Consider the following 26352-nt stretch of genomic DNA (forward strand, 5'->3'; position numbering starts at 1 on the left):
ACTCCACTGAAGTTTCTGCACGGAGTTAGGCTTTCTAAATGACATTGTGTATGAATTCTTTTCATTGCTGGAGCTGAGCAAAGCAAACCTTGTAGAGGTCACAGTTTAGAGCAGTAGGTTTCAAGCCATATTAGGAGGGAAACGGGTTCCTCAGCAGCTTATCAGGAGTTCCCAAAATGAGAAGATCAGTAATGGCAGACACATTTCCTTAATATACAGTTTGCCCACTGCTGCTTCCTCTACAAGATGAAGCTGCAGCTGATGCCTCTGTGCCTCAGCAGCTGCTTCTCACATTTAGCATTCCTGTCAATTTCAATTCTACAATGGCTGACATGATGCGCTGGGTACCGGCGATGTTGTGAAGTGCACTGGGGCTGCTGTGGAATTGTGATGTAGCCTCGAGAACAAACAGGACTTAGAACAAATGGCCATGTGATTCACATCTATCATGGGAAGGGTCGTGATCACTCCCCTTCTGTAACTGCTTATTCTCAGCAATGTCAGGGCTGCCTTACAAGTCTGCAACAGCCCCAGCCCAGTTCACAACCTCGACAATACACTGCATATTATTATTATTTTACACAGTCAGACAGGTGTTATTGACTGGTTTGTTTTATCAAGACATCGAGTCCTTCCCAAGGACCTGGGATGGCTGAATTTTATCTATGTTGTTGCTATTATTATTATAGATATCGTCGCAGAATATAGGCTGTTCCCAGTAAAGCTGCTTTTTGTAATTGGCTGATGGTGATTTCTGTGGCCCCTATGGTGTTGAGGTGCTCTTCAAGTTGTTTTGGAACTGCACCCAGGGCGCCAATTACCACTGGGATTATTTTGGTCTTTTTCTGCCACAGCCTTTCAATTTCAATTTATAAATCTTTGTATTTTGTGATTTTTTCTATTTCTTTTTCTTCTATTCTGCTATCCCCTGGTATTGCTATGTCAATTATTTTGACTTGTTTTTCTTTCTTCTCGACTACAGTTATATCTGGTGTACTGTGTGGCAGATATTTGTCTGTTTGTAGTTGGAAGTCCCATAATATTTTTTACATCTTCATTTTTGACAACTTTTTCAATTTTATGGTCCCACCAGTTCTTGGCTACAGGTAGCTTGTATTTTTTGCAGATGTTCCAGTGTATCATCCCTGCTACTTTGTCATGCCTTTGTTTGTAGTCAGTCTGTGCGATCTTTTGACAACAGCTGATTAGGTGGTCCACGGTTTCATCTGCTTCTTTACAAAGGCGGCACTTGCTGTTTGTGGTGGATTTTTCTACTTTTGCTCTTATTGCATTTGTTCTTAGTGCCTGTTCTTGTGCAGCCAGTATTAAACCCTCTGTTTCTTTCTTCAAGTTGCCATTCTTAAGCCATTGCCAGATCTTGGTGATGTCTGATTTTCCACTTATATTGTGCATATATTGACCATGCAGTGGCTTATTTTTCCATTTTTCTGCTCGGTTCTTGACTTGTTCTTTCTTGTAGGCCTGCTTTGTTTCATTGGTGTTGAATAGTTTCGCATTATTGACCATTTGAAGTGCATCTTCTTCACTGTCCTTGATATATTCTTCAAGGCCTCTTTTCTCCTCCTCTACTGTTTGATGGACTTGCAGCATTCCTCTTCCACCTCAGCTGCGAGGGAGGTAGAGCCTATCGACATCACTGCGGGGGTGCAGAGCATGATTGATGGTCATGATTTTCCTGGTCTTACGATCTAGCGTCTCTAGCTCTGCCTGGGTCCAGTCTATTATTCCTACAGTGTATCTGATAACAGGTATAGCCCAGGTGTTTATGGCTTGTATGGTGTTCCCGCCATTGAGTTTGGACTTGAGGATTTTTCTAACTCTCCTGATGTATTCACTTCCCATTTTTCTTTTAACTTCAGTGTGTGTGATGTTATCAGCCTGGAGAATGCGCAGGTATTTGTAATATTCTTTCTCTTCCAGGTTCTTGATCTTGCTTCCATTGGGCAGTTCTATTCCTTCTGTTTTTCTTGTTTTCCTCTTTTCATTATTAATGCAGCACACTTGTCTAGTCCAAACTCCATTGCTAAATCGCTACTGAATATACGGACAGTGTTTAGCAGTGATTCGATTTCTGACTGGGACTTTCCATATAACTTCAGATCGTCCATGTACAGCAGATGGTTGATTTGACTTGAAGTTTTAGATGTTTGGTATCCGAGGCCTGTTTTGTTTAGCATTTGTGAAAGTGGGGTCATGGCGATTACAAACAACAGAGGGGATAGTGAGTCCCCTTGGAAAATACCTCTTCTAATGCTAACCTGTCCAAGTGTCTCGCCATTGATTGTTAACTGTGTATTCCACATGCTCATTGCTTTTTTTATATATATATCTGAATGTTTTTGCTGACACCATTTGTTTCTAAACATTTTAGTATCCATGTGTGAGGCAATGAGTCAAAGGCTTTCTTGTAGTCAATCCATGCAACACTTAGATTTGTTTTTCTTCTCTTGAATTTTCTAAAATCATTTTGTCAATCAGCAGCTGGTCTTTTGTGCCTCTGGTGTTCGGGCAATTTCCTTTCTGTTCAACTGGAAGCTGCTTATTAGTTAATAAGAGTTGCATTACTTCATCTGCTATTATTCCAGTTAATAATTTGAACATGGTTGGCAGGCAGGTTATCGGTCTATAATTACTTGGAACCACACCTTTTGCTGGGTCTTTCATTATGAGATGGGTTTTCCCAGTTGTTAGCCATTGTTCAATATCACCTCCTTGCAAAATGTGATTGAACTGTTTTAATAGTTGTTTATGAAGGCTTGTTAGGCATTTAAGCCAAAAGCCATGCAGTTCATCGTCGCCTGGAGCAGTCCAATTTTTAATTTTCTTTGCTCTTTCACTTATTAATTCTGGTGTTATTATTAGATCTTGCATTTGTTGGTTACATTTTTGACCTCTTTCATCCAGCCTGCTTTTTGATTATAATCTTTTGGATTGTCCCATAATTTCCCCCAGAATTGCACTGTTTCTTCTTTATTTGGTGTTTCTATGTTTCTTGCAGTTTCTCCTTCTATGCTTTGGTAGAAACGTCTCTGATTCGACTGGAATTGGAGATTCTGAGCAAGTTGTTTTTTGGCAACTGTTTTTAGAGCTGGAAGTCGAACCCTGGTGGTTGTTTGGTTCATGTGCTCAGTTATTTTTTGCTTTAGTTCTTGTTGCTTTTCTGTTAAATGGCATTCGGGTTTTAGAGGTGAAGGCAAAGGGGAGGTTGCCTGGTTTTTATTTTGAAACAGTTCAGCAACAGTGGTATCCTCTATTTCCAACACCTCCTCCACCTATGCCTGAGCAACTGCTTCAGTTGGTGGTAATTCTTCTTCCATATCTTGAGCCTGTGTTGCTCTTTGCAGTTCTTCCAGCTCGACTCCTGTGAATACTTTATTTCTTATTATGAACCTTCTCTCGTCTGCTAGCCTTTGTTCTGTTATTTCTGTATCTGGATGCTTCGCTTTCCAAATTTGGTACATTCTTTTTAAATAACCTCTTCTAGTTGGACTAGACTTGTAATAGCAGATCATTATTTCCTTGTTGGCATTTTTCGTATATTTTTTTCGGTTAAGCGACGTTTCTTCCAGTAACTTTGTTGTCTTCAGCCCTGGTTGCTCAACTGAAGATCCTGAGTCCTGTTGCCCACTTGCCACCAGATGTCCAGGGACTCCAGTACCTGGCGCGGTCCTTGTTGACCCGGGCGACGACCGATCCGGTATAGATTTATTAAAGTTACGTCTCACCATATTGTTGATGGGAGAGGCACTCTTTGTCTGGCTCCTCTGGTGAGACCTGTCCAGTATGGTTGGACCTCTGGCATAGCTCTCACCTTCCTCAGAGCACGCAAGCCCCACAACCACGCCAAGGTAGTGCCATTATTATTATTATTATTATTATTATTATTATTATTATTATTAATTCAGTTTCTATACCGCCCTTCCAAAAATGGGTCAGGGTGGTTTACACAGAGAATTAATAAATAAATAAGATGGCTACCTGTTCCCAAAGAGCTCACAATCTAAAAAGAAACATTATGTTGACCACTGTTCTGTTTCTTTATTTAAAAATTAAAATGTCATGATGTGCTTTGGTGATGGTGCATGGGTATTATTATTATTATTTTGATTTCTATACTGCCCTTCCAAAAATGGCTCAGGGCGGTTTACTCAGAGAAATAATAAATAAATAAGATGGCTCCCTGTCCCCAAAGGGCTCACATTCTAAACCAAAATATAAGATAGACACCAGCAACAGTCACTGGAGGTACTGTGCTGGGGGTGGATAGGGCCAGTTACTCTCCCCCTGCTATATAAAGAGAATCACCACGGTAAAAGGTGCCTCTTTGCCAAGTTAGCAGGGGTACACTCTGATCTTTTTTTAAAAAAAATTCTTTTTAAAAACAGCTTGGAGATGTGTTGGAAGGCAGATACACAGATTGCTACCCTCTAAATACCCCAGAAGCTGCACATAAGACTGGCAGTTTTGGAAATGCCAGAACTAGTTGAACATGTCTAGATAGCCAAATCAGTTCCTTATGACATAAGTATGTTGACAGAGGCTCCTGAACGACTTTAATGAGTCACTTTCCAGCTACATGCTCGCAGGCATGGACGGAAATGAAGTACCCATTTGCCTTTATTACGTTGTATTTATGTTACAGTCACTACAGTGTGTGTGTGTGTGTGTGTGTGTGTGTGTGTGTGTGTGTGTAGAATACCCTTGAGAGGCAAAACCAGCACCAGAGCAAGGTGGCAGCTTCTGAGCTCTGCTTTGCTTTTCTGGAACTTGCCCTCGAGAGACGGACTGAATAGGCGCACGCTCTCTGTGCCGCTTGTGGGCCTCGCCCCAGGAGCACCGGGGAGGGGGGGATCACAAGGCTCCCAGGCATCCGTGCTCCTTAAAGGGGGCTGGGGCAAACAAGCCGCACCAGCCAGTTGGTTCAGGGAGCGGCTGTCTTCCCTCGAAGACACATTTTTAAAACTTGTTAAAATAAGTTAATAGTGATTCAAGAGACACTTCCAGATAAGGAGGAAAAAGCCATGTCTGAAAAGTGAACAGCTCTGTGGAAAAATTGTGTTGGTTGGAGGAATTAAAAACATGTTTTGGATAGGATACTTTTATTCAGAAGTGACACAAACATAGTAGGAAGGTTGGAATGGTTATAAATCCACTCTTCTCCCTGTCCATCAGAGGCACGATGCCTCTCAATACCAGTTGCAGGGGAGCAACAGCAGGAGAGAGGGCATGCACATACCTCTTGCCTGTGCCTCTCCCCAGAGGGATCTGGTGGGCCACTGTGTGAAACAGGATGCTGGACTAGATAGGCCTTGGGCCTGATCCAGCAGGGCTGTTCTTATGTTCTAACTAATTTGCTAACTTGATACATTTCCAACTGCATAGCTGACTTTTTCCAGAACACCAGTAATGGGAGAGACAGCAAAACACTACAAGTGGCACATGTGAAATCAGACAGTCAGAGAGTAAATTATTGGCAGCCAAGGTGGCCCCAATGGGGATGCATGGCCAAGTGGGGCTTGAATCAGAATCCTCCAGATCAAAATCCAATAATCTTTCTACTAAATCAAGCTGGGTGCCATAATTTGATTCTCCTAGATATCACTGCAAGGGAAATTCCCAGAGCTGAACTTCAGTCACTGCAGCAAAGGTGGGAACGAAAGTGTTAATCACAAAATGAGACTGCCTGAGCCAGATAAATTTGTGCTGCTGTGCCTCATGCACTTAGATTTTTCAGTCAGCAGGGGGACTACTACACCATTGGCAAGAAATGAAAGATGCCAGAGGATAAAATGCCAAAGACCAATCAGTGCTCTCTAGACCGCCACTCAGACATCAACAAACAAGTTGTGGTGATGACTTCCAACTTAGGGCCAAACTACATTAAAAGTGTCTTTAGAAAATGTGCTCAACCCAGAAATGGACTAGGAGTGGTACTTTTCTCTGTAAAATAAGCTGAATAGGACCCTGATGTGGGCTGGGAGTGTGGCATTCCATGCTGGGGTGGTGGTGGTGAGGAGGGCAGTACTTCCTCCTTGTGCTACTTTTGCCCAGAAAATCATTCCTCCCCCCACACAGCAATGTCTTCCAAAGTTGCAATTTGCAGCAAATCACAGCATTAGGGGTAAATTGCTGTTTAGGGAGCAATTTGGGGTGGGGCAGCCCCGGGGAAAGAACTAAGCCCCCATCACTGCATGCAACACTCCTAGCCTTGATTGGCCCCCCTTTGACTGACTTTTAAAGAAACAAGGATCACTTCTGGTCCACTTCCACAGTACGAGCACCTTTAAAAAAAAACATGTTTATGGCACATGGAATTTGGCCCTTAGATGGCTTTGAAAGAGGATTAGAAGACTTGATGGCGTATCAATATATGGGAACCAAAAAAGGGGTTAGTGAAGCAGATGGGGGAGATTAAAAAGGGGACACAGAGCGAATGCAACTCCTTTTCTCTCACTTGCTTTTCTTGCTCAAGCAGCAAGAAAAACAAGCAGGAGAAACAGAGGGTAGCATAGAAATAAGCAGGAATATTCCATAGAAGAGTCTATGCACTTTGCTTCTGACTGACTCTTACCAGTACCTATTTACAAACTTAAAACATAGTGCAGGTCCATCAACAGTGTGAGCGTCCATCAACAGGCAGAGCCAAGCTGGGGAAGCAGAGAGATCCCTGCCTTGGAGTAGAAGGAAGGATGGCTGCGATCCAGGAGGAGTCTCCAAACCAAGATGGGGGGAAGCTCCTACTGGATCAAAGCCGTCCTTCCTTCTGCTCCAAGGCAGGGATCTCTCTCCTCCCCAAGCTCAGTTCTGCTGGCACACACAACGGGATTTTTCAATTGAAAGGCAACATTTGTGCACAGATGCATAGAGGCCCGAAAAGGGCCACATCGCGGCTGGCCATTTGGGAGGCTGGCACTGGCAGCGGGGGGTGCATGGAGCCGTGGCAGCTCCTGGTTAGGTTTACCACGCATACAGTCTAGGGATGTGTGAGCCAACTTGTGGTTGAAATAGCCCAGTTCAAGGGCTTGCCCTTGAGCCGGACCGGGCCTGATTTGGCTCAAGGTCGAGCCAGACTTCTCGGGCTGGTTTGGGTGTTGTTGTTTTTTTTTAAAAGGCAGCCTTACCACCTCTGAGGGCTTCCATGGCCCCGGGGAGTACTGCTGCGGCTGTGTGTGTGTGTGTGGGGGGGTGTCCCCAGCAGTTCCTCCTCCCCTACTGGCCTCCCCAGAGATCGGTTTGGCCCATTTGGGGGCCATTTTGGGTCATGACCTAGCCACACAAATTGCACATACGCATGTGCAGCAGCCTCCAAAATGGCCACTACGAGCCAAAATGGCCCCGAAATGGGCCAAACCAGCCTTTGGAAGACCTGGGGGGAGGCTGGTGGGGGGAGGGGAAACCACTGGAGACTCCCCCTGCAGCTGCAGCTGCATCCCCCCAAAGCTGTGGAAGCCCTCTGAGGCTGTAAATCTGCCTTTTTAAAAAAAAATTAGATGTCCCTGGCACCCCCAAACCAGGAACAAACCAATTTGAATTCAGTTTGGGCCCCTCATTTGGGGTGCCAAAACAGAACATTACCAGTTCGGTTTAAGTCTGGTTCAGACTTGAACCAAACTGTGTAAACCAGTTTTGTGCACATCCCTAACGCAGTCCTCTTTCCTCCTTCCCACAGGTCACCCAGCCTGCTCTCCCCAGCCAGGCCAGCAACTTCACCTCTTGGCTCGAGGCAGGGTAGTCAGCAAGCTGCTGAGCCAGCCTCTTTGCATGCTGGTACAGAAGTACATGCACAGTGGTTTTCAAAGAAAAAGAAATAATAAGATGCTCCCCTGTCCCCAAGGGGCTCACAATCTAAAAATAAATGGAAGGTAACACCAGCATCAGCCACTGAAGGAATGCTGTGCTGGGGCTGGATAGGGCTAGCTGCTCTCCCCATGAAAAATAGAAGAGATTCACCACTTTAAAAAGTGCCTTTTTACTCAGTTAGCAGGGGTAACTGCTAATTGAATAAAGTTAATTAGCTAACTGCTAACTTTTCACTGCCACCACATGAAGGACGCAAGCTGCACCTGCTGGGCCCACCTATCCATGCTCCTGCATCATGTGACTATGGAACCTGCCACTGAAGCCAGGAATGGAGCCAGCTGAGCGGCGGCCTGGGTTCGGATCTGGCCCCACCTGACGGCCCCTCCAGCGATGTCCCCTGTGTTCCCCTGAAGCCCCCAAGGGGGCATGGCTCAGGTTCCGGAAGAGCCCCGAGCGAACTCCCCACGCCCGGGCTACTAAGAGCCCCGAGAGAGTGCTTCCCCATCCTTTTCAGGCAGTGCTACCTGAAGGCATCTATTTCTCCCTCTCTCCCTCCAGAGAGGGAAAGAAAGGGAGAATAGGTGCTTTCAGGCAGCAAGCGCTGCCTGAAATGACACGGAAGTGCTCGCTCGGGCTCTTTGGAGCCCGAGGCCATGCCCTCTTTGCACGTGATGTCATGTCTCTATTCCCCCTAATGCAAAAAACCCAAAAACCCTCATTTGGTTCCCAAAATAGTTTTATGTCCTCTTTAAAAGTCCCTAGTTGGCAATCCTACCTTTGGCCTGATACACATGCCCTTCTTTTGTTCCTAACACAATCCCAGATAATCCAGAAATTAATTGTGATTATATTGGAACACAGCATCTCCACTGTCTTCTTCCTGCTAGTCCTACTGCCCAACTGACATTTAAGAATCCATATGGTGACAGTGTGTGCTTACCTAGACTGGGAGAGATGCTCAAATATGAGTAGACAGAAGAACAGTTCCACACCATAAAGAAACTACTGTCTCTCTCTAGAGTGACTGCAGGAATGCAGTCCAAAGCAACAGCAGTCATGCAAGAAATGACGAGCCATCAAAATCCAGGCGGTGTCATTTGGGTAGATTTTTAATCATGAAACCATCCATTAATTCACATCTATTTTATGCGTTTTTTAACACTGCCTTTCAAGCTGAGGCCTCTCAAAGCAGTAACATACAGTTAAAAAAAGAAAATAACCAGGTTTCTAGCCTTTGCTGTTGGTGGTTGTTAAAATGGAGCAGGTCTGATGTAAACAGCCCTCAAGAAATAGGCAAACAGGAAGAACACAGCTGTTGGTTTCAAGCATGGGGCTTCTTCTTCTTTGGGCTGCAGATGTAAGAATGACCCCTGGCTGCCTTCTCTTCTCTGCAGCAGCTCCAAGCCGGGAAAAGGTGGCAACAGTCCTTACTCCAGCCCTGGGGTTTTGCCAGTTGCTGCTGCAGGAAGCAACCGATGTAAATAGAAGAGACTATGACAAAATAGTTTATTGTTCCTCCAAGGAGAAAATGTTTAAAAAATAAAGGTGGTGTTTTCATTATTTGTGCCTAAAATTTCTAGGCACTGTATAAAAATTAGAAACAATACAAGCCCTGCTCTCAAGCTTACAACTGAAAGATATGACACCCCAGAGAGAAAAGGAAAGAAGAGCAAAAGGAAAGGAGAATCAGATGAGGAAAGTCAGGCTGTGACTGATTGATTAAGTGCCATCAAGTTGGTGGCGACTCTTAGTGACCACATAGATAGATTCTCTCCAGGATGATCTGTCTTCAACTTGGCCTTTAAGGTCTCTCAGTGGTGCATTCATTGTTGTCGTAATCGAGTCCATCCACCTTGCTGCTGGTCGTATTCTCCTTCTCTTTCCTTCAACTTTTCTCAGCATTATGTACTTCTCAAGGGAGCTGGATCAGGGATGTAACTATAATAGGGCAAGGGGAAACAGTTGTCTGGGGGCCCCCTGACTTGGGCCCCCACCCAGAGGCAAGTCACATGACTGACTCCCCCAGCCACGCACCCACCCGGGCTTCTTTTAGTTGTATTCATCCTCCAAAATTGATGTGAGTGTTAAGACCTGGAGCTACCAGAACAGCATGTCTTTCTCTCGTACCATTAAATGACTTGCATTGTCCACAATTAAAAAATAATAATCTAGGGTGGTGTTCTATTGTGGCACATAGGGTGAGGGTGGGCCATTTTAAAATCTTGTCTCTGGGCCCACTACAACCTTGCTATGCCCCTGACCTGGATCTTCGCATAATGTGTCAAAAGTATGATAGTTTGAGCCTGGTCATTTGTGCTTCGAGTGAAAATTCTGTATTGATTTGTTCTATGATCCATTTGTTTGTTTTCCTGGCTGTCCATGGTATCCTCAAAAGTCTTCTCCAGCACTAAAGTTCAAAAGTGTCAATACTTTTTCTATCTTGCTTCTTCAAAGTCCAGCTTTCGCATCCATAGAGTGCCACGGGAAAAACCATTGTCCAAACTATTATAATCTTTGTAGGTATAGACACGTAATGGCATCTAAATATCCTTTCCAAGGCCTTCATTGCAACCCTACCAAGTGCTAGTCTGTGGCGTATGTCAGCGTTCCTGGGGTAAGGAATTCTTTAAGGCAAACTTTCCACCTTCCAGCACTAACTTCTAGGTGTGTGCAGGGGCGTAACAAGGCTGGAGTGGGCCCAGAGACAAAATTTTTAAATGGGCCCCTCGCTGATACACATACACACACTTCACAATATATAGTCATGTGACTTGCCTCTGGGGGCCCCCTTGAGGTGTGGGGGCCCCCAGGCAGCTGCCTCCCTTTGCCTAATAGTAGTTAGGCCCCTGGGCATGTGCATGGCCCCAGAGCTGGGGAAGGAGGGAAGTTCATTCACTCCCTTCTTCTCCTATCAGCGGGAGCACAAAGGGCTGAGCTCCTCCCTGGGAGACAGTCAGACCAACAAGCCCATCCTGGCTGGTCTCCTCATCCTCGGCAGCCCCAGGCTTAAATAGAGCCCTGCATTTCAGACACTCCCCACCCACCAACTTCCAACCTGCTCCGTCTTCCCTGGCTGGGCAGGTGTCGTGGCCAGCCAACACCTGGCTCCCAAAAGGGACTTGTTCTCTAACTCCATCCCCTTCCTTAATATCCCTGCACCCATTTGTAGCTGTGGAGTTACTATCGTGGCTATTCCCTCTCTACCAAGCTGCCGTCTCCTGGGCTGTCCCTGCCCATCCCCCAGCAGCTGTTGCACGTCTCTCTGAATCATCCCTGAATCCTGAGAGGTAATTGCTGGGGTTGCCTTGGTGTTTGGAGCCCCCGGCTTCCCTTGGCACCCTGCCATTTGGCTGGGTACACAACCTTGCCTTGAGGGGGAGGGGAGGAATTCCTGACAGTGTATTTCCTGACTTCTGGATCCTTTACTGTTGATGGTTGATCCTAAAAGGCAGAAGGCAGATCACCACTTTGATCCTTTACTGTTGATGGTTGATCACCTAAAAGGCAGATCACCACTTCAGTGTCTTCATTGTCAATTCTGAAGCTGGTTGCTGTACTCATTGTCATTAGTTTAGTCTTCTTTACATTTAGACCTCGACCCATTTTTTCATTGTGCTCCTTGACTTTAATTACTAGAGCTTGCAGATCATCCTCATTCTCAGCTTTCAGAATGGTGTCATCAGCGTAGCGCAGGTTTTTGATTTTGCTTCCTCCAACTTTAAAACCATGCTCATCTTCTTCCAATCCAGCTTATCTCAGTCTGTGTTCAGCATATAAATTGAATAAGAAGGAGAAAGTATACAGCCTTGTCTTACTCCTTTGCTGATCTGGAACCAGTCTGTTTCACCATGTTCCGCCTGGACTGTGGCTTCCTGTCCTGTGTCAGGGTGTATTGCTACTTAAAAAGGATCCCTTGTTCCCTCTGTCCCATACATAGAAGCTGGCCAATGATGGAATCCATGAGGGGAGAGACCAGAGGTTACTTGGCCAAGGGAGAAATGGTTCACTTTCTCTTTCACTACTTAGTGGCTATTTATATGTTATTGTCCTTTCTTTTCATATTTTAACCAATAAGTAATATCAGGTTTTTGAATAAAAGCTGTGCCAGTCTGGATTGGAAAACACATCTTTCAAAGAGAAGACATTGGTTGCTACGAATTATACAATGACTGTTGTCTCTGCCTAACTCTTCTTCATAGTGAATTTTTTGGAGTGCTTTTCTAAAGGCAGGACTACTTATTACACACAAATGCATTTAACAAACCAATTTTTGCTAGTGAAAAACTGCTTCAGGAGAGGACAATTGTGAGAAGAGGTAAGGGGAGGAGGTATAGTGGCCATGTACACATCACCAAAGAAGAGGACATTCATCATTATAAAAAAAGAGGACCCCCCAAGAATTTGCATCAAATTTGCATATGTTAATTATGTTAAATATGTTAAGAATGTGTTTTGCACTGGCATTTTTCTTCTGTAAATAGAAGCTGCACAGGTGCCCAATCTGGTTTGGGAATGTAGCATGGGGTGGGGTGGGGTGTCTATAATCCTTTGCCTCTTCTATGGTCCTTATGAGGATCTTCCTCCCTCACAGCTGCAATGGGAACCAATGGAAGCCTTCCTTCTGGGGCAAATAGCTTCAGTGTGGGAGCAGTCTGTTGAGACAGTGGTGGAGGCCAAGTCTTAAATCACCATGACATGGCTCTGATACAAATTGGGTGTCCCTGTCGCTGCTGTCTATGGAAGAAAAATCAAGCACACATGGACCAATCACATTGTGAATGCAGTTTGGCCCAAATAAACAGTAGATCGAGGCACAGGCTAGGGTCAATAAGGCCTGCAATAAGCAGAACAAGCCCCTTGTATTTTAAGAGTGACTCAAGAACTTTTATCATGAGTCAGAGGCATTACAGCAGACACAGCAGCCAGATTTTCTGAGACATATAACCATGACTGAGAGGAAAAGCTAAGATTTACCTCTGGCTGCTTGGAGACCAGGAACGTTTATAAGGAAAAACAATCATTTCCTGGAGAGGAAGGATTTGGTTGTATCTGATCAACCCCACATCTCCCACACTGACAGAGACAAACACACACTCACAGTCTTGTAGAAACATAAGCTTATTTTCCACTGTAACTGTTCTGCAGCAGAATATTTAAGTTCACCTATAGTAAGCTCATTATAATAAGGGATAAACTGCTTGTTACATGCAAACATGTGTAATTGGGCCCTGATGCTATTTTTTTTAAAATGAAAAGCAACTTTGCCATTCAGAATTTAGAGCAGAAAATCTAGGAGGGGTTGTGTAACCCTTTCCATTACCTGTTCTACATCTGAACCCAATTTCAGCACTCTAGATCAGGGATTCTCAACGTTGGGTCCTCAGATGTTATTGGACTTCAACTCCCACATTCCCCAGCCCCAGTGACCTTGGTCGGGGATTCTGGGAGTTGAAGTCCAATAACACCTGGGGACCCAAAGTTGAGAATCCCTGCTCTAGACCAAGCCATTCTGGAAATATAAAAAAAACCTTCTTTTCCCTTGGAGAAAATAATGGGGCCCTCTAGGAAAGTGGACTCACGGAGCTGGGCCGCCAGGTCTGTGCTTAATGGTACCCCTGCAGCTCACTATTTCCCAAGAAGATCTGTAGGTTGAAACCACTAGGAGGCCAGTTTGCAACATCCATATGTGCTGCTTGATTATATAACACAAACTTGAGTTCCACCATTGGCAACTATGGCATTTGATGTGGCTTTGCATGATATGAAAGTTCTAAGGGTGTGGGAAGATTTGTGCTGCATCATCCATGAAACTCATCACTTGGTTGCTACATTCTTGGAGTGGTAAACATTTATTGATGATATTGTTCTGAGTATGGAGTAAACCCAAGATTAGCTGGATGAGCTTTTGAAATTGGGCCCATAATAATAAAATCTGCGCTCTAACAAAATTAAAAGGGCATTGAGGTTTTAGTGGAACTTAATAGGTTTAACATCTCTGGTTCAATGAGTTTGTGGGATCTTTCTTTTTTATGGCATATATATATAAAACTTTCCTTTAAAAAAAAATATATATATATATATATAAAAACAAACGCAAACCTGGAAGTGGCCGAGAGATGTCTTGGCAGACCAGAGCACTGGCTTTCAAATGCTATAGTTAAAATCCCACAGAACGCAAATAAATTATGCCTCTTGACATTGATTACTAGCTCCCTTTTAAAGCAAATTCTTGTTACTGAAGGCCATGACTGTGTTTTCCCTCTGAGTCTCACCTTAACTGAAAATTAGGAAAGACTCTGAGTTGCTGCTGCTATGTTGGCTTGCTCCTGCCTCACATCACTGGCTATTGGTTATGAGGGTGGGTGGGGTAAAGCAATGCAAAGCATAATGACATCTACCTAAACGTCCATTGTTTGCTAGAAGAAACATGGAACACCTTATGGTGCAAACTGAAGAAATAATTATGCTGTTGTTTGTTACTGGGTATAATCCTTGTTTGATTCATCTGCTTTTGGCACTAGTTTTGGCATTAGGTGGCCCCAAACCCTGCTGGCCTCACCTAGAGTCTCCTGGGCTTGGTCTGGGCCCATTTCAGGCCTTTGCGCTGGCATCGAGATCATTTTTTTAACCTCTGTGCATGCACATGGGCCATTCGCATCACCACATAAATGCATGGTGATGATGCAAATGGTCTGTGCACATGCACAGAGATTTAAAAATAGCTTCCATGCCTGCACAGAGGCCTGAAATGACTTGAACTAAGTCCAAACTGGGCTGTCGGTGGCCCAAGAGACTCCACTTTACAGGTAAAGGGGGATACTCACCAGACCTCCCTTTGCCGGTAGGGCTTTGAGCCAGCTCCAGATTGGCTGGCCTGATTCAGTTCAAGCTCAAACCAAACTGGATCAGGTTTGGCTTAAGGTTGAGCTGCCGAGCCGGTTCGAAGATGAGCCAGCTCAATTTTGAGCCAGCTCACACATCCTTAACACAGGGTAACATAACCAATATATAACGTGGCTTCAGACATTGTATGGAAAGTCTGTTAAGCTGAGCCAATGTTGCTGCATAGCAACCATGGTGGAGGGTGCACTGAGGCTGTAGCAGGCTGCACACTGTAGCCACCATATCTAGAAACTGTGTATTGCTACTCAGTAGGGGCCAGTGATGTTTTCACCCCACATCAGACTCTTTGAGCCGTCCTCCAGGCTTGCCTCCACCATTGCCACATGACACCCTCCATTAACAACAGGCATCTCCAATCAACCTCACTCTGCTCTGGTTTCCACTCAAGCAGCAATGGATGTAGGTATGGGTTTTCTCCCTCACTAGGTGCCTCACTGCTATGTATGCATTTTAATTTTTTTAGCATTTATCCTTTGGGAAATATTTCTGTCCATGTATTGCAACAAAGGGCCAATTTACATGATCAAACAAACGAACAAACCATGGCTTTTTCAATCAAAGATCCTGAGCCCATGTACTTCCTCCTTCCCTTACCTCTTCTGCTTGCAGGCTGAGGAAACAACAGATGTGGTTTAACAATCTATGATTGTGAAGTCAGGAGATCATGGGTGTGGGGAAAGAGGGAGCACATAAGCTCAAACGCTTTTTAGACTGCATTCACAAACCATGGTTTCTTCATTCATCTCAACCAGACCAATGGGTAATCTCTATAAAGTCTCACCGTGAGTCATACACCTTAACTTGTCTTTTACAGTCGGACAACTTTTGTGTTTTAGAAAACTGCAGGGGGTAAATGTATTACATTTGATAAAAGTGCAATTGTTATGATCTTGCTGGTACAACTTTATATAGGCCAAGGTTCCTGCCTGCTTCTTCCCCCTCCCCTCCACCCGTCCATTATCGAAAGGCTAAAGAACCAAGGATAAACAGTCTGGGGGGAAAAACACCAGTTCCTATTTTTAGAACTGTCATGATTCATTACAAAAATAGGAAAAGAAAGAATCAATGAAAGCTATCCTAGGAAGTCGCAAAACTTTAGGTTAGCCACGACCGTGGGTGTAATACTCTTTCTCTCCCCCCCCCCCACCTCTTTCCTTCCAGATGGGAGATGTACCTTCCCTTCCTCCCACTGCTCCAGACTGTCTGCGGACTGATGTTAGAATCCCTACAGCTCAGAGCCAAAACTGCTCCATCTACCAGCCAGACCTGAACATCACCCACGGTTTCCTCTATCCTCCCAGTTAGTAGAGCTCTTTATATAGAAAGAGCCTTAACGTTTTAATCAGCTGGATGTGGCTGAGTGTTTAAACATATATGCAGCACTGAAACTACCCACTTGGGATAAGCGTGGTATTCAGGGAAGGGGGGAAAAAGAAAAGAAGGTTTCAGTGGTGTTTCTTGCCTGAAAAAAGAATAGCCTTGCTATATAATAATCACTGTATTTGGAGTAATCAGGCCACATTGCCTCCCTCCCACTTTCCATTCATTTTTTGTTGTTTTTCAGCAAATTTAGATTTACACTGGGTCAGAACAAGTGAAGGAGCTGAATAGGAAAGTACTAGTGAGATATCTATCTTACAGCACAGGGGGCTGATAAGAGCTAGACATGTGCATGGTTCGGTCCGGCACAATTCAAAAGACCGCCGGACTGGTCCGGAGGTACTTTACCCCCCCCCCCGCTCTTCCCCCTCCGGCGCTGTGTCATTTGAAAAATCTTCTTGGGGCGGCAGAGTTCCTCTGCCGCCCCTGCCCCCCTCGTTGTTTGTAAAGCCTTCAAAGAGACGAGCGCTAGTGGTGCGCATGTGCCCTGCGCGGCGCGCGTGCTCGTCTCTGACGCTGCCCCCGCGCGCTGCATACGTCACAGCATGCGTGCTGCATACATCACGGCGCGCGCGGCAGCGTCAGAGATGAGTGTGCGCGCCGCTAGCGCTCGGCTCTTTGAAGGCTTTACAAACGACGACGGGGTAGGGGCGGCAGAGGAACTCTGCTGCCCCAAGAAATTTTCAAATGACACAGCGCTGGAGGGGGAAGAGCGGGGGGGGGGAGTACTGCCACCCCCCCCACTTAAAGCAACAGTCCCCCGCATGCCAGACTGGGGGTGAACCAGACCATGCACACCCCTAATAAGAGCTTAGCTTCATCTCTCTTCTGCTCACACAAACTAGAGGATGGAGGCTCACCACCAAATTACTTTGTCCACATAGCCAGAATAAACACAGGGGGGCTACTCTCACGATCAAGCGAAATCAGGCTATGGGAGCCAAGCCTGATTTTGCCTGATTGTGGAAGCCACTGGGCTCGCAGGTGAGCCCGGTGGCTTCCTGGCGGTTAACCCGCCAAATTAGCCCTCCCCTTAAACCAGGTTTGCGGAGCGAGTGCTCCACAAACTTGGTTTTTTAAACTGTGAGTAGCCGCGGTGGGCAGCTCGGGGGTCTCTCCAATATGCCCTGCGCGCTTGCACAGTCAAGGGATCTATCTGTTTCAGACTTATTGTTGTGGTCTGAAAGACATGTTGGCCTAGGATTCCCCATGCTTGGTTCTAGAGACAAATTGCGGAATCAGGTCAAGCTCAACATAGACATGAAGAAGCATCACACATAACCAAGAATATGTCCCTGAGGGTCATGCAGCCCTCAGGACATATTACTGGAAGTAAAAAGGACTTTGGGAGGTAGGGAAGAGAAGCGAAAAATCACTTCTACCCTCCCCTGTACCCAAGCCTTGTTCTCTGTAGAGCAAGGCTTCAGCACAGCCATAATCCAGCTGATGTACGAGGGCAGAGCCCTTCTTCTACCCTCGAAGTACTGCAGAATATGAGCCAAGATGGAGTTTTGACATTTTTCACTAGATCCAAGCGATTAATATGTACCCTTTTCCACAGATTTGAATTCATCTGCTCTTGAACAGTTAGATGCTTTACTTACCAGCAACATTGTTCCCATGTATAAAGAATTCAAAAGTAAGTTCTGATGATATTGATTCACAATTTGGATTGCATTATTTTTGCTAAAGAGTGTGCAATGCATTTTTGAGCCTACTCCTGTGGCAGTGCGGTGCAGCACTGACAAATGATCAGTTGCCCCAATTAATGGCACACTCATGCCTTTAACCTTGGTGAATGTATGGGCTCTGCAGGTGGGTTTGCCGTTGAGGCACTACCAAGAGCCAAGTGGCTCCTGGTGGTTCTCATGGGCAGCCAGGCCCGGTCTTGGCTGCCTGTGAGAACAGCCTCAGTATTTCCCTCACCCCACCCCACCCCACCCCACCCCGAGTTTTCTCTGATTTGAAAAGATTGGAGCAATCCCTGTGTCACAAGTTGCTGGGGAAAAGTTATAGCTTTGTACACCTTGATAACTCCAGTGAGGTAATGGGGAGGATTTCCTGTCAGCTTTTAACACCCAGGAGGGTTTCTTCTAGCCCCTTGCTATGGGCTTACGGAGTTGTGTTGCAGTCACTTCAAGTAAGCAATGATGGCCCTGATAGCTGACTGTAGGGATGCCTGTTACTCCAGAAACAATATGCATCGCATGGCGAGGAGGCTTCCTTAGCAGTGCAACAGGGTATACATTGGAGTCAGGAGAAACTCTGTATCAGACCTGAGCCTTTGATCCCTGTAGAGCTCTATCTCTGTGCATTAGGTTGGGGATTCCCATTTTAGATATGAACACAGCTTTATTTTAGCCAGAGTTCACAAGAGCAAAGACATAACACAACTAATAAAAACCGGTACTATTCATTTAAATGGTCAGCAGATCTCAGAATCTTGGTGATGCAGCATGGAGACATGATAGAGTTCTATAACATCTTGCATGGTATGGAGAAAGTTGACAGAGGGAAATTTTTCTCCCTCTCTCATAACACTAGAACCAGGGACCAACCCATGAAATTGATTGCCAATTAGAAATTTAGGAGCAACAAAAGGAAATACTTTTTCACACAATGCATACCACAGCTAATAAAAACCAGTACTATTCATTTAAAAGGTGAGCAGGTCTCAGAAGCCCCGAAATCGCACATTTTGAGCTAAATGTGAACCTGCAATGTATCCATGTTCTCATCACCTGCAGCTATCACTTGTCTATGTAACTGAAAAGGGATCCCCTTGAAACTCACTTTATCTCACTGTACTCTTGACCACAGGATTATGGAATTACTTTCATGATACACTGCTTCCAAAATATGCTATGGAGAAGAATGGACTGAATGTGATCAGTGGGCCTATTTTCGATTATGATTATGATGGCCATTTTGATTCTCTTGATAAAATCACACAGTAAGTAAAGAAAAAAAGGAAACCAGTTTGTCAGGCTCTTTTATTTTCTTTTATGTATTTAAATATCGTATACCCCATTCTTCCTCCAAGGAGCTCAGTGTCTTATATATCCAGGCAGCTTATATAAGACCAATAGTAGTATATAGTAGTAGACCTGTGCACAAGTGCAAAAGTCAGGATTGGGTCTGACCCTATCTAATCCGACCCTAAAAATGTCAGTTTGGGGTCCTTTGGACTCTTTGCAAAGTTGGGTCAGGATAACTTGGGATTGGGGTCAGGGTCAGACAAAACTTTTTAAAAGTTTTATAAGTAATTGCAGATACTCACTGTGAACCTGGAAGAAAACTAACTTAATACCAGAGAATCTCAGGGGGACAAAGGAACATAGGAAGCTGCCATATGCTGAGTAAGACCATTGGTCCATCTAGCTCAGTATTGTCTACACAGACTGGCAGCGGCTTCTCCAAGGTTGCAGGCAGGAATCTCTCTCAGCCCTAACTTGGAGAAGCCAGGGAGGGAACTTGAAACCTTCTGCTCTTCCCTGAGCGGCTCCATCCCCTGAGGGGAATATCTGCTCACATGTGGTCTCCCATTCAAATGCAACCAGAGCAGACCCTGATTAGCTAAGGAGACAAGACAAGTCATGCTTGCTACCACAAGACCAGGGAAATGAGCTAACACCAGAGAGCCTAAGGGGAAGTTACCTCACACCAAAGAATCACAAGAAAAACTGGGGAATTGGCTGATATAGATAGATAGATATAGGTAGGTGTGTGTGTGTGTGTGTGTGTGTGTGTGTGTGTGTGTGTGTGTGTGTATGAGAGAAGATGTCCCCCCCAGCCACAATCACTTTAAACCCAACACACACACACACACACACACACACACACACACACACACACACACACACTTCTGCTACCATCTGGAGCTCTGGAAATCCAATCTGAACTGGGCTGGCCAACTGGACTCTCTCTGAACTCCTCAGATTTTACCGATTTGATTTTGCAGAGGTCTAGTTAGTAGTAGGAAATTATATGGTTGGCTTTGCACAATCACTGCCAAATCATAAAGCTGGGGACGGGAGGTTCTCTGTGAGTGTGTGCTCCCAATGGGGATGTTGTGTGAATTGCTGGTTCCTATGCTGCATTATTGTCCTGACTTTGTCCAACCAACTTTGAATCTTGGTTACAGAAGTCAGGTGAATGTTGGGGGAGTCTTGATGATGCAACATGGTGGAATCTTGGTGATGCAGCATGGAGACATGATAGAGTTCTATAAAATCATGCATGGTATGGAGAAAGTTGACAGAGAGAAATTTTTCTCCCTCTCTCATAACACTAGAACTAGGGGCCAACCCATGAAATTGATTGCCAAAAATTTAAGACCAACAAAATGAAATACTTTTTCACATAACACATAATCAACTTGTGGAATTCTGTGCCACAAGATGTGGTGATAGCCAACAACCTGGATGGCTTTAAGAGTAGTCTGGATAACTTCATGGAGGACAGGTCTCTCAGTGGCTACTGGTTTGAGGGCTTTAGGCCACCTCCAGCCTCAGAGACAGGATGCCTTTGAATACCAGTTGCAGGGGAGTAACAGCAGGAGAGAGGGCATGCCCTCACCTCTTGCCTGTGGGCTTTCCAGAGGCATCTGGTGGGCCACTGTGCGAAAGAGGATGCTGGACTAGATGGGCCTTGGGCCTGATCCAGCAGGGCTGTTTTTATGTTCTTATGGCTACCAGTGGTTGGTGGCTTCACATGAAGCACCTTCTAGGAATACCCACTCACCAGAAACCTCTGGTGCCTGGCTTAACGACTTGGTGGCAATCATGTGAAGTCACTCTATAATTTACACCTAAAACTTTAATTTTTTGTTAAAGTTATCCAATTCACATTCTAAATATTAGGTTTATTGGGAATGTTATATATTCACAAAGTATTGGAACTCCATATTGTCTATTCTTAAACCCCTCCTCTATTCTACCAAAGACAACCACAGGGCTCTGTGGTCATCAGGAGTCGACATCGACTTGAAGGCACACTTTACCTTTAATAAAGACTGAGATGGGAACATAGAATTGATCAAATATACTTTATGAAATACATTCCACTTCTGTATGACAACATATGCACATTTATACATATATTTTGGATATTTCCCACCATACCAAATTTTTAAGAAATGATTTTACCTCTTTATAATGAGAGGACAGGTTGTGCTCTACCTTTAATCCCTAAACCAAGTTTATTAGGCTACCTAAAATATATTGTTATTGTCCAAGATACTGATCAATAGTGGATTTATTAACATCCAGAAACATTTGTGTAGCAGTAACTGGAAATAAAGCAGTACCACCTGCGGTTTAAGAATGTATGTATGTACTAAAGGTAAAGTGTGCCATCAAGTCAATTTTAATTCCTGGAGCCCACAGAGCCCTGTGGTTTTCTTTGGTAGAATATAGGAGGAGTTTACAATTGCCTCCTCTAGGGATGGGCCCGGACCGGTCCGGAGGCCATTAAAATAGCCTCTGGACTGGTCCGGACCTGGGCGGTCCGGTTCAGGTGGGGGGGTCCCTTTAAGAGCGGCGGGAGGGTTTACTTATCCCTCCCACCGCTTTCCCACTCTGGCGCCCGTAATCCGTAGAGTGATTGGGGCAGCAGGACACCTCCCTGCCGCCCCTTCCCCGACGTTGCTTGAAATCCCAGGAGTCCTTGGCGCGCGTGCACATGTCACAGAGACGAGTGCGCGCATGTCTCTGTGACATATGAGCCAACGTGGTGTAGTGGTTAGAGTGCTGGACTAGGACCGGGGAGACCCGAGTTCAAATCCCCATTCAGCCATGAAACTAGCTGGGTGACTCTGGGCCAGTCACTTCTCTCTCAGCCTAAACTACTTCACAGGGTTGTTGTGAAAGCGAAACTTAAGTATGTAGTACACCGCTCTGGGCTCCTTGGAGGAAGGGCGGGATAGAAATGTAAGAAGAAGAAGAAGTCCAGAGTGGAGGTGGTCGACCTGCCGACCCCAATTGGTAGACCAGTTCTTTTTAATTAAACATGCATATGTGAAGATGACATACAAACAATTGGTATCAATACAGAATAGTTGGTAAGTATTTTGAATATTGATAGAATGTTCAAGCTATGAACCTTAATAGAAAAACTGATATTCTTCGGATTGTTTTGGAACAATATATTTCATAATCATGTTCACCTTTCTATATACCTTTCCCTTACTGCACATTTCTTCATATAGGCCAGTTTCTTAATTCTTATATTTTCTCTGTTAATAATAATAACTAGAATAAAAACAATAAGTTCCACTGTGGGATAATAAAGAATACATAGTATTATATTTATTAAATGAAGGTAGGCAAGAAAAAAATCAATGTATATGGAATTAGCCCTGCCCAAATATTTGATATCCAGACTCAAGTAGGTTAGCCAGATGGCCCTCTGTAAACATTTACTGTGTGTGGAGACATTGCTCAGCTATATTTTATTTTATTTTTATTTGTTGTTAAATTTTTATACTACTTTTCATTAAAATAATCTCAAGGTGGTGTACAAAACATTTTTTTAAAAAAGATGACTTCTCCCCCCTTCCCTCAGGCCCTGGTGCAGCCTGGTCTTTATAGCCAGCGAGGATCACCAGGAGGCTTTATGCACAGGGCTTCTACTCCAAATCTCCTTCGGGAGAGAGTGTGTGCATTCACATACCAGCCAAACTTACCCTGAAGTCCCTTTGAGATCCTTGGACCTACTCCACACACAAATCGGGCTTTGTCTTATGAATTCTAGCTTATCTCGGTGTATTTCTGGGTTTTTAAAATGCTGGTTTTAAGTAACTCTTTCTGAAAACGCCCGAGCAAATAGTGAGAGGCACTGACGTGGAATCATTAGCATGATAAGAGGGACTCCCCCCCCCCCCGCTTGGCTAGAAGGAAAACACGAAGGGATGCCATATGAACTTGCATCAAAACAAGAGCAGAGGGGAGGGGCTTCTTCCCTCAATGCCATGACTGTAATTCAAAGTGGCTTCACTCAACATTTACCCCGCACCATAAAGCCATGTGCAAATAACTCCCTGGAGGGGTGGAGCAGAGGCAGACAAACAGTCAGGTCCTGCCCAAGATGACTTCTCCTCTCTTTTGCTTTGAAATTCCTTCAGCTGGAATACAAATCTCAACAACTCAGAAAGCTAGCCTTAAAAAATAGTCATTATGACTCCCAAGTTCTTCTCCAGTCCATATTTTAATCCAAGCCAGAAAACTTCCACTGTCCCAGAAAACTACAATTCCCAGCAATCCACACAGTTGTGAGAGGGAAAAAGAATGAAAGAGCAGAAGTGGAGAAAGGCAGAAAGAGGAAGACCCTTCCCTCTGCCTCAGCATTTACTACAGACTGAGGCTGTTCATGTGGAGTGCCAGGATCTGTGCAGATGTTAGATATACTACCTAAATCCATCTGGTGGGGTGAATGGACCCTTGTAGCTTAGCCATTGCTGAGGTTTCTCTCTCCTCCAGTGCAGGCAAGCAGGCAAAAGGCAGGAACAGGAACCAAGGGCCAAGCAAGGCTCCAGGAACCAGGCAAAATCCAAAGGGAATCTGATCTGGGAAGACCAGTATCTCATTGCAGCCAAACATGCTGCATAGATCGGGCTTGGGAAAAGGGCTGATCTGGAGGCGACAAACGGAATAGGAGCAAGAGTCCAAGCAAGGCAAGATGGGGTGGCCAATGCCCAAACGTACAGATATTCAACTGGTGAATCCGAGGAAGAGACACACTGATTGATTGTGTCATGCCTAGAAGTAGACAGCATCCGGCCCTGAGGCAGAATGTTGACAAAGGTGAAAATAGGAATAGACAAAGAATCACATCTTTGTCCGGCCCAACTTAGCTCGGTGTGTTCTTTCAGCACAAAAGGTGAATAGGTTTGAGAAACCTGTGTGGGGCAAAATGAAATGGGTGCACCAGAGCTTATCTCATGGCTTTAGAAAATCTTGGGAGTAACTAGGAATGTTCTAACAGGCTTGCTTCCCATGCCCTGTGCCAGCTATTCACACTTTGTTAGTAAACGAGATGAACTTGTTACCTTTTATTGGTCCCTTCCTGTGATAGGGGAGAGTATTTGGCTGGTTCTTGAGAAGAATGGCACTTAATTAACTTGTGTCTACTCTAGCTTCCCCACTAATCAGGAGGATAGACTACTAATCTACCCCCCTCCATTAAGGTAAACTAATCGAGAGGGGGGTTGAGCACAGGGATAGTCCTGCAGTCCCGGGTTTGACCTAGAGTCACTTCTTTCCCAGGCTACATGCCAGGCGACATACCCCATGAGTTAGCTCATGTGAATCAAATGGTGAACTCACAATCCCGTGAACTCTAAATTGCAGAAATGCAAACTACAAGCCTGTACCTCCAAACCAGGTGTAAGGGTGGAACATAGGAAACTGCCATATATTGAGTCCGACCATAGGTCTATCTAGCTCAGTATTGTCTTCACAGACTGGCAGCAGCTTCTCCAAGGTTGCAGGCAGGAATCTCTCTCAGCCCTAACTTGGAGAAGCCAGGGAGGGAACTTGAAACCTTCTGCTCTTCCCAGAGTGGCTTCATCCCCTGAGGGGAAGATCTTGCAGTGCTCACACATCAAGTCTCCCATTCATATGCAACCAGGGCAGACTCTGCTTAGCTATGGGGACAAGTCATGCTTGCTACCACAAGACCAGCTCTCCTCCCTGGGAGTTTCCAAACAAGCTATCTCAGTAACAACACAGCCCAAGGAGACACAGAGATGGGTGCCTCGAGTGCCTGTCTGATGGGGTGCTTGTTGTGTGGTGCCTTGTGGTGGGGAGAATGAATCCCAGCCTTTGTTGATCTGTGCTGCTGGGAGCAGTACGGGTAGTGTAAATAGCCTCACTGTAGCTTAGGTGGAATAATTACAGCTCTTCCCCCCCCCCACCCCTCACCCCCGTTGCAGAGGAAGCTGGTGCACTTAGTATAGTTCTCTTATCTGGCCTGGTGTGTCACAGGAAATAGAACCCTCTGGACCACTGTCTAGGGCAGGGGTGGGGAAGCTTGGCCCTCCAGCTGTTTTTGAACTACAGCTCCCACTATCCCCAGCCACTGGGGATGATGGGAGTTGTAGTTCAACATCTGCAGGAGGGCCAAGCTTCCCCACCCCTGGTCTAGGGGCAAATACTTTTCCTTGTCAGAACTGACTGAGCCCTTTCTCGTGATCAGGAGAAAGGGCTCAAAGGGGTGAGGGGAGGAAGCCTTGAAATACATACCTCCCCCACTGACAATCTCCTTTTTCATTGCTGGGTGGCGGATCACGTGCCCAGACTACTGCCGCCTGCTTCTGGCGGCACAGAGGTTTGGGGGCCAGGAATCCCCCGGAACTCCCATCATGCTCCGCGTGAGTGCACAGTGGGTGAATTGTGGGGAGTCTCCCGGTGCCGGCTGTGAGGACCTGTGTGTGGGTGCCACGTGAAGCCTCACTTCACCGACACACGATCCGTTTGCCCGATTTCTAGGCGCCCTTGTGCCCCAAGCCCCAGCTAAGTGATGGGCTTCCTAAGTGGGTTTGCTGCTGTGCCACCACCAGGAGCCATGCAGTTCCCAATGGTTCACACATGCCAGCAAAACCAGGCTGGGCCTCCTTAGCCCATTTTTGCCTGTGTGTGTGAATAGCCCCACTGTGATTTGGTAGTCACTGCTGAATATGTATGCAAGTGCAAAGCCCACTGAAGTGAATCAATAAATTCTCTTGGCTTGAGCTGTGTTCAAAAGTACTACCTACCCCAGTGTTAGTTATGTAAAAATTAAGGGGAAAAAGCTTTCCTATGTTTGAACAGTTTGGCTATGCATGTCAGTGCTTGAAGGTTTGTGGCATTGGTGTTACTAGAGATCCTGTCTTCCAGGCAAGATTCACTGCTGCACTGGTCAATGATGGTTTGGACAGAGAGCGAGAATTTCTGCCACAATGTAGGAGGATAGATGAGATGACAGACTAGAATTTCCTCCTAGTCAAAGGGCTTTCATATCCTGTCCACCACACAGTGCAATTTACAAGCTTCCCAAACATGTCAAAATCTGTACAAAATTAGTCATAGCAAGAGAACCCTATCCAGTGATTTAATGGAGAGAAAGAGAGAAATTTGGAAGTTATCTTTGTGTCATTCATATACTTATGACTCTCACTTTCCAGAATACAAATAGGGATAAATCCTAACTGCATCGAGGGCATCAGGATGTCATTATCTTAATACCTTACTCATCAGTATAAGATTTTCT

At 45.2% G+C, this 26352-nt stretch overlaps 1 protein-coding gene across 1 annotated transcript in view; it reads left to right on the plus strand.

The window, feature by feature from the left end:
• The window catches only part of ENPP3 (ectonucleotide pyrophosphatase/phosphodiesterase 3), a 106059-nt gene that overhangs the window by 75096 nt on the left and 4611 nt on the right, over positions 1 to 26352 (plus strand). The window contains exons 21-23 of the mRNA XM_053281260.1: positions 15886 to 16024; positions 17666 to 17743; positions 18925 to 19057. Of these exons, the coding sequence (XP_053137235.1) occupies positions 15886 to 16024; positions 17666 to 17743; positions 18925 to 19057 (350 nt within the window). The remainder of the gene's footprint in view (positions 1 to 15885; positions 16025 to 17665; positions 17744 to 18924; positions 19058 to 26352) is intronic.

The sequence above is a fragment of the Hemicordylus capensis genome, chromosome 1 (assembly GCF_027244095.1).
Source record: "Hemicordylus capensis ecotype Gifberg chromosome 1, rHemCap1.1.pri, whole genome shotgun sequence".
NCBI classification, from domain to species: Eukaryota; Metazoa; Chordata; class Lepidosauria; order Squamata; family Cordylidae; genus Hemicordylus; species Hemicordylus capensis.